The following is a 15,835-nucleotide window of genomic DNA, read 5'->3' as shown; positions in this document are numbered from 1 at the left end:
GGTGGGGTTTTGCTTGGGACACTTTTACCTATTGATCTGAGTGGGAAACCCTCAGATCCTGTCTAGTATGCCTGCTATCAATCTCTCCTAATAAAAGATCCTTTTGGGAGAAACTGCTTCCACGAGTTCTACTTTCTTGGGATGAGGTTTTGAAGTGGGCCCTGACAATCATACTCACCTGGCTGCAGTGAGTCATCACAGACCCATCTGTGGGTGCCTTTTCAGTGCTTTTTTCACATATTTGGGGTTTGGTATAGTATAGTTGCATGTTGTCCAAGGATGTATTGATGATAGTTTGTTTTATGTATTGGGGTTCACCGTATTGAAGTGACACACACAAGTTCTTAACCAAGCTCTTCTTTATTCATTCCATGTTACCACTCAGCAACCCAACAGGCTTGCAGGGCTTTTATAGTTTTTCCCCACATCCAATCATAAATCCCCTTTATTCATGCCTTGCGCCTGCACACAAGACTGACACCAACCAGTCTGGTCCTGAGCAGCTTTTACAGTTGCCCGGGACCTTTTGCAACATTTCTGGGCTTGCTGAGTTTCCTCAGCCAGCCCAGGACACAACACCCCTCCCCCTAGATGAAACACACAACTATACACATAGTTACACTTGTTTCCTGGCAGGGAAAAGAGAAATTCCTCTGCCCAATACATAGGCAAAATACCTTTATAAAATAATAAAGTTAACTTAACAAAATGCTCTACAAAATTATAATTAGTGTATTTACACTCTGCCAAGTGTAAATTCCCATCACCCAGTTATAGACCAGCAAGGTTCCTTTGGGACAGTGGTTCTCAACCTTTTTAATGCCGCGACCCCAACCAGTCATAAGTCGAGGACAACTCAACCGGTCGTAAGTCGAGGACTACTCAACTGGTGCAGCACCATTTGCAGAATGGGACTTTTGGTGGGCTCAGCAGGGCAGAGACAGCCTGGACAATTCCTATTGGCTTTGAAAGCCAATAGAATTAGACTCTATTCAAGAGAGTCTATTCTATTGGCTTTCAAAAGCCAATAGAATAAAAGGGAGTAGCACAGCTAAGGAAAAGGGGAAAAAATGGTGGACTGCATTGTTTGGCGACCCCCGTGAAATGGTCATTTGACCCCAAATGGGGTCCCGACCCACAGGTTGAGAACCACTGCTTTGGGATGACAAAAACCTCACATAATCTCCCAGATGCTTGGGAGGGGCCTTAGCCCTTTGCGACCTATGCAAGGTCAGGGAGAGTGCCTGATCTGTGAGCTCACCTGCCTGGCTAGGCAGACCAGGACTTTTACTTAATGGTGCCTGGCCTACCGGCCTGCCTGGTGGGCTCAATAGACCAGGACTTTGATGTTCATGGATGACAAATGCCCCCCTTCTCAGCATACTGGCTGAGTTTTCTGAACTCCAGCCAGGTTCCCTTGGAAAGGAGGAAATTCCCAAACCCAATGGTGGGGCGGAGTTCTCCCCTTCCACCATGGACTGTTCTTGGGAACATTGTCCTTCGAGCCCACGACCCATCTCGGACGTGACCTGCATTGCCACCATGCCCCAGTAGTTCCAGTCCCCCGTGTATGTGGCTGAGGTGCCAGAGTCAGGAGCCGTCTCTATGGCAAACCCCCTCTCAGGAGAATTCCTGTTTGGAGCACTTGCTGATGCACAGGCCACCCCCCAGGGTGACTCCCTGTTTGGAGCAATAGCTGAATCATGAGGATGTCCTTGCTCCTCCACTGGGGCATTAACAGCAACCTGTGGGAATCCCCAGGCATTGTAAGACTGGTTCCCAGGATTTTAACCTGAAGTGTGAGTATGTTCCTGGTCCCCCTCCCCCCCGAGAGCAGAGCCAGGAGCAGAAATGTTGGGGGACAACCACCAGCGCAGTTGGTCAATATGACGCCGAAGGACGCGGCCATCTCCCAAAGTCACTTCGTATGATAGCGGCCCCGAGATCTTGCAGACAACAGCAGTGACCCAGAGATGTTCAGGACCATAGTTCCTTGCCCAGACCGAATCGCCCACCTGAAGTCTCCTAGGTGCCCGCAGCTGTGATACTTGTGAAGCCACCCGGTCTGGGTGCAGTCTGTCCAACTTCGTGATGAGGTGGCGACCCCAGCAGAGTTCAGCTGGGCTCTTTCCAGTGGTCATGCATGGTGTGGTGCGGTGTTCAAGAAGAAAATCTGCTAACCTGTGATGCCAGTTACTATGCGTGATTCTTTTGAGTGCATCTTTGATGGTGCGTACCATCCGTTCAGCTTGCCCATTGGTGGAAGAGTGGAAAGGAGCTGACGTCGCGTGCTGGATCAAGCTGGCCTGTAGGAAAGCCTGGAATTCAAAAGAATAAATTGGGGCCCGTTGTCAGAAATGAGGACATCAGGAAGCCCATGGGTAGTGAAGATTCCTCTCAACACCTGGATGGTCCTTGCAGTAGTAGTGGAGGAGACAGGTACAACCTCTAGTTGCTTGGAATGGCTATCCACCAGGATAAGGAAGAATTGCCCCTGAAAGGGCCCAGCGTAATCTAAATGTACCCTTGACCAAGGGGTTTGTGTCTCCTCCCACCTGTGTACAGGGGCCTAAGGCATTTCAGGCCGTGACTGTTGGCACACCTGGCACCCATGCACCTGGGCCTCGATAGCTTTATCGAGCCCAGGCCATCAAAGATGGCTGCGTGCAAGTGCTTTCATGCGCACAATGCCCGGATGTCCCTCATGCAGAGAGGACAAGACTCTAGACCTCAGTGAGGCTGGGATGACTACTCTACAACCCCATAACAGGCACCCCTTAAATGTAGACAGTTCATGCCTTCTTTGCCAGAAGCTTTGAAACGCAGCATCTGGACACATGTCAGGCCATCCTGACAAGACCCATGTCAGCACGCGTGTGAGCGTATGATCAGTGGCAGTTTCTGCAGCCACATCCCTAGCATTGAGGGGAGATCCAGGTAACTCCTGAATGGAGAGAATGTGAATAGCAGGGGCGGGGTCTGCCTCTATTTGTTTTAGGGGTAATCTGCTGAGGCCATCAGCATGGCCCATCTCTTTCCCAGGTTTATGAATGAGTGTATAATCATATGCTGATAGGAAAATTGACCATCTCAGCATACGTGGGGAAATAATGTATGGTGTCTGTTTGTTAGTAGTAAACAAACCCAGCAGAGGCTTATGGTCTGTGTAAACTGTGAAATGGCGGCCATATAAGAAATCATGGAATTTCTTTATGCCAGCCACTATGGCCAAGGCCTCTCTGTCAATCTGAGCATAATTCCGCTCTGCAGATAACAGAGTCCTTGAATAGTAGGCTACAGGAACTTGTGTCCCATCAGCCTTCAGGTGGCTAAGTACTGCTCCCACCCCATAAGGAGATGCATCGCATGCAATGCACACAGGCAGTTGTTCATTGAAATGTGCTAAAACAGCATTTGAAGAGAGATAGGCCTTAACCTCATTGAAACTCCTTTCATGGACTTTAGTCCACTGCCAAGGAGCCTGCTTGTCTAAGAGCCAGTGTAATGGCTCTGCCACTGCAGCCTTATATGGGAGAAATGTGTGATAAAAGTTTAAAAGCCCCAAGAAAGCTTGCAGCTCACTCTTGAACTTGGGACTTGGGGCCTGCTGAATTGCTTGAAACCTGGATTCAGCAGGGTGGATGACTTAAGCATCAATCCTGAAGCCCAAGAAATCAGTAGAAGTGACTCCTATTTTGCATTTGTCTTGCTTCAGTTTAAGGCCTGCTTGGTGGAAATGAAGCAAGACAGCCCTTAATCTTTCTGCCAGATTTTGAGATGACTCCCCAACAATGAGGACATCATCGAAGAAGGGACAGACCTCAGGAATACCATGAACTGTGTGTTCCATGACACTTTGAAATATGCCAGGTGGTACATTAACCCCAAACTGCAGTCTTTTAACCTTAAAGGCCCCTCTATGTGTTACAATTGTTTGGGCCTCATCAACAGGTAGCTGTTGATAGGCCTGTGCCAAATCAAGTTTTGCAAAAAAGCGCCCCCCTTTTAGGGAGGCCAGAAGGTGGCTAACCACAGGCACTGGATATGTGTGCTGTTGCAATGCTTTATTCAGTGTGCACTTATAGTCTGCGCAAATGCGGACTTTTCCATTAGCCTTTAAAGGCATTACAATGGGGATTTCCCATGGACTAGAGTCCACAGGTTCTAAGATGCCCTGCTGGAGCAGCTTGTCCAGCTCTGCATCTATCTTGCCTTTGAGGGCAAAAGGCACCCTTCTAGGCTTGATCCTGATGGGCGTGATAGTTGGGTCTAAACGTAATGCAATGGAGGCCCCTTGTAGGAGCCAAGCTCTGAGCTAAACACGTCAGCAAACTCCTTGCAGACTTCTGCAAGGCCCAACATTTGCACACTGTGAAGCCCAGTCACTTGGATTCCAAGGGCCTCGAACCAATTGAGTCCAATAAGGCTTGTGCGTTCACCCCCAACTACCACCACATCTAGGAAGCCCTCAAAAACCTTACACTGCACTTTGAGTGTAGCCTCCCCTTTCACACTGACTTTGGAATTCTGGAAGTCAGTGAGGATTAAATTCGATGACCTGAGTTTGACTCGAAGGCCACTACTGCTGCAAATCCTTTTGAAGGTGTCAAGTGAAATGATTAATAGAGCGGACCCTGTGTCCAACTCCATCGATAAGGAACCCCTTGCAACTTCACATCAATGTGAAGTTTTTTCTTAAGGGGTTTGTGTGTCCCTGTTCTCAGAATACTCCTGCGCGATGCGCAGAAACCCACCATGTGTTGGCTGGGGACCTTGATACCTTTCTGAAGCAATTCTTCCCGAGGTTGGACCTTCTGATGACCCAAACAGACAGAGGCAATGTGGCCATGCCTTCCACATGCCCGGCAAATGGCAGAGCGGAATCTGCAGTCAGCTCACTTGTGTTGTCCTCCACAACCAAAACACTGAGAAGATACTGGGGCCTTGTCTGGACTCCCCTTCGGCCTTCTTTCTGCTGGTTGGTGAAGTCTGTCCATCTCCTCTTCAGGATCCGCTTCTGAATCTTCTTGAGCATCCTCTTGATGGGAAGACGTGACTGCTCTAGTGCTTTTGGCGAGTCGCAAGGCCTTCACAGCGCCGCCTGCTGCCTCTTCAGCTGCAACTTCATGTAAGACATCTTGGAATGTGACTTCAGCTTTAGCAAATATTTTTTGTTGCAGCTCTCTATTTCTAAGGCCGCAGACAAAACAGTCTCGTAAGCATTCCTCCTTGAATTCACAAGGCCTGCCTGCTTGTCTTAAGGCAGCAATGAATTCCGTAGCAGATTCACCAGGCTTCTGGTCCCTCTGCTCAAAAGCGTGCCTCCAGATAGCTTCAGATAAAAATGATCCTTCAGCATATTCTTTAAGTCTGTGTATGTTACAGACTCAAGCGGTGCAGGAGCTACTAAGTTCTTGGCCACATCCAAAGTGTCCTGGCCTTTAAACTGTCTTCTCGAACCTGGTTAACTCGCAGGTAGTTTTCCACCTGGGCCACGTAAGAGTTCCAACGCTCCGGTGAGACACGTCGAATTCGGACAGCCGGCTGATCTTCGACATTGCTGGCTTCTCTTAGCCTCACTGCAACTCCGGCTGGGAAGAAGCCCATTTGCCAAGCCCACATCCAGTGTTTGCGTACTGGCAGGTGAGTGCAGATCTGGGTGCCAAATTCCTGGCTTCCAGCTCTTTTTGGAGAGGCTAGGTTCTTCTAGTTGTCTTCTTCTTTGCAGCGATCCCACCTTCGTCGTCACTTTTATGTATTGGGGTTCGTGGCATTGAAGCAACACACACAAGTTGTTAATCAAGCTCTTCTTTATTCATTCCACGTTACCACTTAGCAACCCAACAGGCTTGCAGACCTTTTATAATTTTTCCCAACATCCAATCATAAATTCCCTTTATTCGCGTCTTGCGCCTGCGTGCAAGACCAGTGCCAACCAGTCTGATCCCGGGCAGCTTTTACGGTTGCCCGGGACCGTTTGTAACATTTCTGGGCTTGCTGAGTTTCCTCAGCCAGCCCAGGACACAACAGTTTGTGTTTGGATTTTGTTTCTTATTTTGACACTCCTTGTGTCACAAGCAGCAAAAAATTATTTTAGGGTCTCCAGAATATGTATTTTGTGTGGGTTTAGTGGGGCATTATTGCTCCTTTTACCCAATTAGTTTAACTTGACAGTCTCAAAATTCTTTCCTATATCCAGAATCTGAGCAGCTGCAGCTCTTAGTCTGGACTCATCACCAAACTGATTCTTCTCAACCAAAACTGATCAAACTCCTGACTGTCAGGACCTACTTCAATACCTCATCCCAAGAAAGCAGAACTCATGGAAGCAAGCTCTCCCAAAAGGAACTTTTATTAGGAGAGGATGATAGCAGGCATACTAGATAGGATCTGAGGTTTTCCTGCTCATATCAGTGATTTAAAGTGTCCCCAAGCAAACTCCACCCCATACTTCATCCAGACAGTTCAAACCTGCCAATCTCCAGGTGTTAAGTCCATCGGGGGAAAGGGAAATAACATCAGGCCAGTTCTGGTTGGAACTGCAATGGTTAGATGATTCTTCCCACCTTCTCTTGAGAGCAGAGAGTTAAGCCGGTTGCCGGATGCTGCATTCCTTTCTACCTCCCCCTTTTCTAATTGACAGTTTAAGGAGAGGAGTTTACAGAGAGAAATAGTGCAGGAAAGCAAAGTGTTACATTTTAGCAATAGAGTAAGCTAAGGCAATAAACCTACAATCATTCCTGCCCTCCCCTCTAGGAGTATGGCAAACCCAGGGAGAGAAGAGAATGGAATTTGGATCAGAGGAAAAAGCAAGGGAAGTATGAAATCAGACAGATATGGGTATTATTATTAAACAGATATTAGATAGGATCTATTGACCTTATTCCATCAGTACTCCTAGCTATCTAAGAGTTATCACAGATTTACTAGGAAAATAGAACCCCATAGGCAATATCCCTAACAATTCATTTTAACCACCATGGATGTTGAAGCACTATATACCAACAATTCCCACAAAATGTAGTTCAAGCCATTAACCACATTATCACTGAAGCCAAAAGAGCATGTCATGTATGGTTTTTTTATTCACCCATAACTACTTCACCTTTAGCAACGTCAGTCCTCCCAAGTAAACCAGACTGGAAATATAACTAGATGAGTAATTCTATGTTACTGCAAAGCTACACTACTAGAAAATAGAATCTCCCAGGTATATCTTGAAGGCACACATTTCCTGCCACCACCTTTAACTGTCTGAATTATTATGGTGGGTCCTTTCCAAATTTCTTCCTCTGACCATTGATCCATTGGGGCTCCTGCTTCTCTTGTCTGTTTGTTTCATAGGCAATATATCTTTCCCTTGTCCCCCAAGGTCATTACAAGCAGTAACATGTCCATGCAAATCAGTGGCATAACCACTGGCAAATGAATATGTCCTCAACATGTGCAAATCTTTATGGTTCTTAAAGTACCACTTTCTTAACTCTCACCACATGAAGCCTTTATGAATCTCTCATCAAATTCCATCATGACTTCAACAACTTCTATCCCACCATCAATTTCATCCTTGACCTATTTATAGAAGTTCATTTCCTTGATGTCACCATAAAAATACACAATAGGCACATAAATATCATATCAAACATTGCCATGCATACCTAATGCTTCCAGCTTTCACCCAGTAAACAACACCGAATCTATCAGCCAGGCTTAATGCTACAATCACTTTAATTTTTTGACAGAGATGTTCAAGAATACCCAATAAGATAAGTTTTATCAACAGATAAATGAATAAAGTAAAACCAAATCAATTCTCAGGAAAAAAAATCTACAGAAATAGAACAAAACACACCACTTGTTGCCACTTACAGTTTATACCTCAAACTACTCAAATCAATTATGAATAAGCTACAGCTTACACTGGACAATGATACTGCACTTTCTCAGGCTCACACACAACTATCCAACCTGAAGCAGATTCTCAAAAACAATAAGAAACAATGGGACGATAATCCAACATGGGAATCAGACCCTGCAACAAATCTAGATGTATGCCTTTTAATAAAATTTGTTAGTTGGAAAAAAGTCTACCATAAAGAGATGGGAAAAAATGCAATTTTGTTTTCTCTCTCTCCCTCCCTCTCCCTCTCTCTCTCTCTCTCTCTCTCTCTCTCTCTCTCTCTCTCTCTCTCTCTCTCTCCTCTCTCTCTATATATATATATATATATATATATATATATATATATATATATATATATATATATATATATATATTGATGGCAGCAAAAATCATATGCTCAAAAAAGGAAAGAGGCATCAACTCCCACAATGGTAGAATGGATTGGAAAGATAATGGAATTGGCAGATACAGCAAAGTTAACTGCATTAATTGGGGAAAAATGTAAACAGTTTTTTTCCCCACTTGGAAATAACTTCTGGACTTTCTGCTCAAAATGGATAAAAGAAACTTTGAGTTTGAGTTTTTATGATTACGTCATGGTTGTAGAAATGATTAGTATTTACAATTTTAGATAAGTAAAATGTTGATATAACTGCATTATATATCTTCCTGCACTGAAAAAATTTGAAAGTCATTGCTTTTTGCTTTCTTCTTTTTTTTCTTTCCTCACTCTAGTGACCCTTCTCTTTTTCTTTCCCCCTTTCCTCTCCCCCTTTTTTCTTTTGTCTTTATTTCTATTTGTATTTTATATTAAGAAAAACTTTTAATAATATTTTTTAAAAAGGAAAAATGCTACCAGATCTGACTTTTAGCCAACTCAACTTTCATTTTACAATACCTACAGAAACAAACACATCTTTATTTCTGATTAAACCTCTTCATAGTGGCATTTTCTTTAATTGCATCTAAAGTGGATTTATTACACAGAGCTCCCTCAGAACCAATTTTTAATATTTTTCAGAAATCACAACTCATCTACAATGTAGCAATGATGGCCTTACAATAGAACTATATTATATATCTTTGTGACACAACTCAAAGTGCAGGTGATGATTTTAGAAGTTTTCAAGACTAGCTCTATGTAATAGGGCAAATCCATTTCTGTCATTTAACTTCCACTACTATGGAAGTTTCAGGATCCAGTTATATTTCCTTTTTATCTATCTCCTCTGATCTAAAACCAATTCTTACCCTCTCCTGAATCCTGCCATACTCCTAAGGGGGAGTATGCATGAGGGTTTATTACTTTCACTTCCTCTATTCACTACAAAGTAACCTTTTGTTTATATTAGCCTTTTATCCTACGCCCCTCTGAACTTCTCCTCCTTACCGGCCAGCTAGGAAGGGGGTGGGGTGAAAAGATGCAGCCTCTGGAATCTGGTTTATTTATCTGTCATCAAAATAAGGTGTGAGGAGCTGTTGAATGTTTGTGTACAATGGAGCCGGATTGATGTTATCTTTCCTGGATTTAACATCTAGAAATCTGCTGGTCTGAATCGCCCAGAAGAACTGTGGGATGGGGGCTGCTTGGGGACACTTTAAAACATTGATTTGTAAGGAAATTCCTCAGATCTTGTCTATCATGCCTGCTATCAATTTCTCTTAAGAAAAGTTCCTGTTGGAAGAGACCGTTTCCAAGAGTTCTACTTTCTTAAGATGTGGATTGAAGTGGGTCCTTATAGGAAGCTTGTATTAGTTGATGGTTTAGTTCCAAATACAATTCTTTGTTTGCTAACTTATAAAATTCAATATGACTTAACTAGGCAAAACCAAGTAAAATCAGTTTTATCAGAATGTATAGTGTGTGCTTATTAAGAGTCTTCTCATATTGACAAATCCAATGAGAAGGATGCAAATGCAGGCACTGAAGGGGGAGGGTCCCCATCTATATCAAGGGGCAGAAATAGCCACTTCCTTGATGGCATTCTGGAGGCTTATGAAAACATAGTTATTCCAAAAGGATTTCAGAAATCATACTTACCAGCATGTTTTCATCCCGTGCTGGCTCTAACTACAGTATATTTAAGCATTTTAACCCTAGTTTTATTAGTTTAATTCTAGCTAGAACTGTGAGTTCTCAGTTCCAAACAAAGCATAAAATCTGGGTAAGTTTATGAACTAGGAAACTTTGGAAAATGTGGCAAATCACAGTCTCACTAAAGATATTAATTAAACTATATACGGAGTCTATGACTTAATAATCTAGACAGCATTTCAAATAATTTATTGGAAACACTGTGACAATCAAGATGCAATGAGGAGAAAACCATTAGATTTGAATGTCAAACAACTTTTTTGAACTTGGAATAATCAAACATGCAAATAAAACATGTTTGATTTCTAAGCACTCCCTACTTGTCTCACTTCATCACAAAGCAGGATGAAAACCAGCACATAGAGAATCAGTTCCAGCAGAGTAGGCTCTTTTTGGAAATCCATGAGCAGGACGTAGGCAAATAGAAGAAGAAAAGCAATGTAGAACATGACGGTCCAAGAGAAGACCACAAATGGTGAAGTGAAGAACCATGCATAGTAGAAGACCAACTTTTTGCTCCTTTCTATTGGCTTTTTCCTGAGTAAAGGAAGCAAATAGTGTACAATAAATGAATTATTCCTAAAAGAATTAAGTTGGACTGGTTAGCAAAACAACTTAAATTTAAACATTAAACTTAACCACTTAAATTTACATGTGCACATATTATCAAATTATTTTTAATTGATTTATCAACCAGGAGGCCAATAGCAAAACCAGATATATGATACAGCTTAGTTTCAAATTACTTGATTATTTAGGCAATGCTTTATAAAGCTAGAGTCATCTAGAGGGGAGTTCTCTACACCGAATGTATATAAATATTAATTATTATGAAAACCAGTGTGGATGGGGAATGGAGAGACTCAGATTCTAATCTTCCCTCAACAATAGAAGCTCACCTGATGACTTAGAATCAGAGAATCATAGAGTCTACGAGACAATGAGAACAATAAACCAGTGGAATGGCTTGCCTTCAGAAGTTGTGGGTGCTCCATCCCTGGAGGCTTTAAAAAAGAAACTGGAAGCCATTTGTATGAAATGATATAGGGTCTCCTGCTTGAAAAAGGGTTAGACTAGAATAGTGGCTCCCAACCGTTAAATCTTGGTGGCCTGGCCCAATGGGAGGGACATGTGAGTGGCAGGTACACATGCGTGCAAACAGCTCCATTTGTGTGAGCAAGGCGTACACACTCATCTTCCAGTCATGCAAATGGAGCTTCACATGGGAGTGGAATGTGCTTGTGCTCACATGTGAAGCTCCACTTGACTCAGAGGCAGGTACTTGTGCTCATGCGCAAAGCTTCACTCGTGTGAGTGGAGGGCGCTTCATTCATGGGAATAGAGCTTCGCGTGTGAGCACAAGTGCCCTCCACTCACACAAATGCAAGAACTCTCCACTTGGGCAAGTGGAGCTTCACATGCGAGTCCAAGTACCCTCTGTTCAAGTGTCCTCCACTTGAGTGAATGGAGTTTTGCATGCACACTTGCTTACGCTTGCCCATTTCTCCCTCAGCCCAGTTTCTAACAATAGTTCACTGTGGCCTGGGGGTTGAGGACCCCTGGACTAGAGGACCCATGGTCCCTTCCCAATTCTGTTATTCTGTTATTAATTATAGGCCTGGAAGGAACCTTGGAGATCTTCTAGTCCAACCCCCTTCTCAAGGCAAAAATCCTTATACCATTCTGAACAAATGGTTGTCAAATCTTTTCTTAAAATCCTCCAGCAATGGTGCATCCACAACTCTGGCAGGCAAGCTGTTCTATTGTTTAATTATTCTTACTTTGGGCCAGTCATTCAGTTTTACCAGTCAATCTACTTTACAGGATTGTCTACTTTAGGGGACAAATAGGAGGCTTTGAGTTTCTGAATGAAAGGCAAATATTAATAGAACATAAAATAGAGTTGGAAGGGACTTTGGAGGTCTTTTAGTCCAACCCCCTGCTCGAGCAGGAAACCCTATACTATTTCAGACAAAGGGTTGTCTAGTCTCTTTTTGAAAACCTCTAGTGATAGAGCACTCACAACTTGCGAACACAAGCTATTCCATTGATTGATTGTGCTTACTGATAGGTAATTTCTCCTTAATTCTAGGTTGCTTCTCTCCTTGGTTAATTTCCAACCATTGTTTCTTGTCTTGCCTTTTGATGCTTTGGAAAATAATTTGACTCCCCTTGCCTTTATAGGAGCCCATCAAATATTGGAATAGTGCTATCATACAAAGGTATATGTTAGCCTTCAGCCCCCTGATCATTTTTGTTGCTCTTTTCTGCACTCTTTTCAGGGTCTCAACATATTTTTTTACATTGTGGTGACCAGAACTGGATTCCAAGTGTGGTCTTACTAAGGCTTTGTAAAGTGGTACTAGAACTTCACTTGATTTTGATTCTATTCCTCTATTAATGCAGCCTAGAATTGCACACTGTTACCTCATATTTAAGTGATTGTCCACTAAGACGCCAAGATCCCTCTCACAGTTACTGGCATTAAGAGAACTATACATTGAGTACCAGTTGTCAGCTAGTTACAAACTCACCTGGTGATGGTGTTGTCTATCCCACATTTTACTAGCTTGGCGAGAAGTAGGTTGTGGTCTACTTTATCAAATACTGAAATCTAAGTATACGATGTCCACAGCATTTCACTGATCTACACTTTGTCAAAGAATGAAATAAGATTCATTTGGCATGATCCGTTTTTTACAAACCCATGTTGGCTTCTGATTATAACCTTGTTTGCTTCTAGGTGTTCACAGAACAGTTGCTTAAATATCTTTTCCAAGATCTTCCTAGATATTGATGTCAGATTGATTGGCTGTATTTTCTGGCTCTGTTTTTTTTTTCTTTTTTGAAGATGGAGACCACATCAGCTCTTTTCCAGTCCTTAGGTAGTGGTTCTGAAATCACATTTGCCAGTTCCTTCAGAATTCTGCGATGTAGTTTGTCAGGACCCAGTGATTTGAATCCGTCTAGAGCTGACAGGTGTTTCCTTATCATATTTTTGCATATTTTAATTTGCACTCCTAACCTGTCATTTATGGTTCTGTTTTTGGTAAGTTGAGTAATGTTTTCTTTTTGCATAAAGACCGATGCAAAGTATGAATTAAGCAGTTCTGCTTTCTCTCTACTGTCTTTTACTTCTTTACCATCTCCTCCTGTTACTCTTCCAACAGGAATCCTTTATTAAGAGAAAATGGTTGCAGGCATGCTAGACAGGACTTGGGGTTCAAGCTCTCCCATTCAAGGTTTTAAGGGGTTCCCCAGTAGTCCCACCCAATCAACCCCCCTTCCAGTGATAGTTTCAAGTATCACAATTCCATCCCCTTTCTTCTTCCGTCTGGATGGAGACTTCAGATAACTACATGAAAGGCAATTACTCTTCTTTGATATGTTAACGCTTAGAGGCCACAATAAACACACATTCAGTCCTTTGAAGTGTGCTGAAGGAAGTGAGGGCCATAAAGCCCCTTTGCTCTCCCCCTTTTCTCCCTCTTATGGCAGAATCCAGAGAAGGCAGAATTGGGAGTTTCTATGTTTGATAATTAAAGATGAAATATAATTGGATTCTGACATCCGGCCCCTCTTAACAATAAGAGAGATCCACCTGAAAGAAAACACAAGTAAAGAATTTAGTTAGGCTTGTTAGGATACTCTGTGTGAAACTTCTTCAATAGCTTCGGAGCTCTGACGTGACGTTTATGGACCCACTCATTTTGTGAGGCAGGGAGGTGTTTCCAGGCAACTAGGTACTGAGTTGTTCCATGATATCTCCTAGAGTCAAGGATCTCTTTTATTTCGAAGTGTTGTTCCCCCTCCACCATGATTGGAGGTGGTGGGGGGGGGATTTTTGGCCGTAGAGGTGACTGATGCTCTCTTTTCAGCAAGCTGCAATGAAAAACTGGGTGTATTTGCCTGAGGTTTTTGGGTAATTCTAATTCTACTGTTACTGGATTTATGATCCTTTTAATTGGAAAAGGTCCTATATATTTTGGTCCAAGTTTTTTACAGGGCTGTAGGGACTTTAGGTATTTTGTAGATAAGTACACCATTTCTCCTATAATGAATGGTGTAGGCTCAACCCTTTTTTTATCGGCTTGTGCTTTGTATGCCCGCCTAGCTTCATCTAGTGATTTTCTGACTATTGGCCAGGTGTTTTGTAGGTTTTCCATCCATTCTTTCAGTGAAGGGATCGTTGGTTCTTTTGGGGTTAACTCTGGCATAGGGTTGAAACTTTGGCCGTTGGCTATTTGAAAAGGAGTGTAGCCTGTGCTGGAGTGGACTGCATTATTGTAGGCAACTTCTGCAAAAGGAAGTAAGTCCGTCCAATCACTCTGTTGGAAATTTAAAAAACATCTCAAATATTGCTCAAGTACCGACTGGCACCGTTCCGCTTGTCCATCTCCTTGAGGGTGGTGGCTAGATGTCAATCCCTGAGTGGTCCCTAAGAGGGATAAAAATTCCTTCCAAAATGCAGACGTAAATTGCACTCCCCTATCAGAGATGATGCGTTGGGGTGCCCCGTGCAATCTGTAAATGTGCTGGATGAAAAGTTTTGCTAAGGCCTTTGCAGTGGGAATTTTTTGGCAAGGGATAAAGTGCACCTGTTTGGAAAATAGGTCCGTGACTGTCCAGATAACAGTATTCCCATTGCTTTCAGGCAATTCCACTATAAAATCCATGGCTATTTCCCTCCAGGGGGCTGAGGGACTTGCCACTGGTTGTAACAGCCCTGGCGATTTCCCTTGCAACCTCTTTGCTGATGCACAGGTTGGGCAGCTGGCAACATAACTTTCTATGTCCTTTTTTATTGATGGCCACCAAAATTGCCGTTTAATTAAGTGTAAAGTTTTTACAAATCCAAAATGCCCTGCTGATTTTGTGTCATGGCAAAGTTGCATGAAAGTTAGTCTTTGAGTTGTTGGTATATATAACTTTTCCCCTACCCAAGGCAATCCGTCTCTCATTGTGCACACATGTTTGTTTTTCTGGAACCAATCATCTGTTTCCAAACTTTTTCTGAATTCAATCCCAGTTTGGCTGTCCAGTTGTGGTTTTATTTTGGCTTGGGTTCTTGTGGTTACTGGCGCTGCCAGTTGTGATTCTGCCATTATTGGTCTAGAGTCTGTGGTTCGTGCGCTGTTATATTGGGGCATGCGAGATAGTGCATCTGCCAGGAAGTTCTTTCTTCCTGGTAAATGTTTGAGCTTAAATTGGAATTGGTGAAAATGCTGGGACCAGCGGGCTTGTTTGGGATTGAGTTTCCTGGAAGTTTTCAGGGCTTCTAAATTTTTGTGATCAGTCCATACCTGGAAGGGGATTTTGTTGCCTTCCAGGAACTGTCGCCACGTGAGTAATGCCCAACGTATCCCATAAGCCTCCTTCTCCCATACGGGCCAGCGCTGTTCTGTTTCCGTGAGTTTCTTAGATGTATATGCACAGGGTTGCAATACTGCATCATCATTTTCTTGTAATAGCACAGCCCCCACTGCCACATCACTTGCATCTGCCTGTATTATGAAGGGCTTGTCCATATCTGGGTGCCTTAGTACTGGTTCGGCAGAAAAAAGTCTCTTTAGTCTCTCAAACGCTGCTTGGCACTCCATTGTCCATGTTAGTGGCTGGCTAGGTTTTACTGAGGATGTTCCCTTCGTTTTTAGTAAGTTGGTGAGGGGCAAGGCTATCTGTGCAAATGAGGGGATGAATTGGCGGTAAAAATTTGCAAAGCCCAGGAAACTTTGTAGTTGCTTTCTTGTGCGGGGTGGTGCCCATTCTAATACTGCTCTGACCTTCTCTGGGTCCATTTCAATGCCCTGTGGGGATATGCGATAGCCTAGGTAGTCTAT

At 43.2% G+C, this 15,835-nt stretch overlaps 1 protein-coding gene across 10 annotated transcripts in view; it reads right to left on the bottom strand.

Moving 5' to 3' along the window:
* Positions 1–15,835, bottom strand: part of TRPM8 (transient receptor potential cation channel subfamily M member 8) — a 380,488-nt gene that overhangs the window by 96,977 nt on the left and 267,676 nt on the right. For 8 of the 10 annotated variants that reach the window (XR_005557389.1, XM_039349049.1, XM_039349050.1 and 5 more), the window contains one exon: positions 10,316–10,532. The exons of 1 other annotated variant lie outside the window; for it this stretch is intronic. Coding sequence is in view for 8 of the 9 variants with exons in the window: in XM_039349049.1 (XP_039204983.1) it covers positions 10,316–10,532 (217 nt within the window). In the remaining variant the exon portion in view is untranslated. The remainder of the gene's footprint in view (positions 1–10,315; positions 10,533–15,835) is intronic. One more of the 10 variants, XM_039349048.1, reaches the window with a different exon arrangement.

This window comes from Crotalus tigris, unplaced genomic scaffold (assembly GCF_016545835.1).
Source record: "Crotalus tigris isolate CLP2741 ecotype Arizona unplaced genomic scaffold, ASM1654583v1 scf7180000018223.614484, whole genome shotgun sequence".
Taxonomy (NCBI): domain Eukaryota; kingdom Metazoa; phylum Chordata; class Lepidosauria; order Squamata; family Viperidae; genus Crotalus; species Crotalus tigris.
The sequence above is the reverse complement of the archived record's forward strand: the minus strand, read 5'-3'. Positions and strand labels throughout refer to the sequence as shown.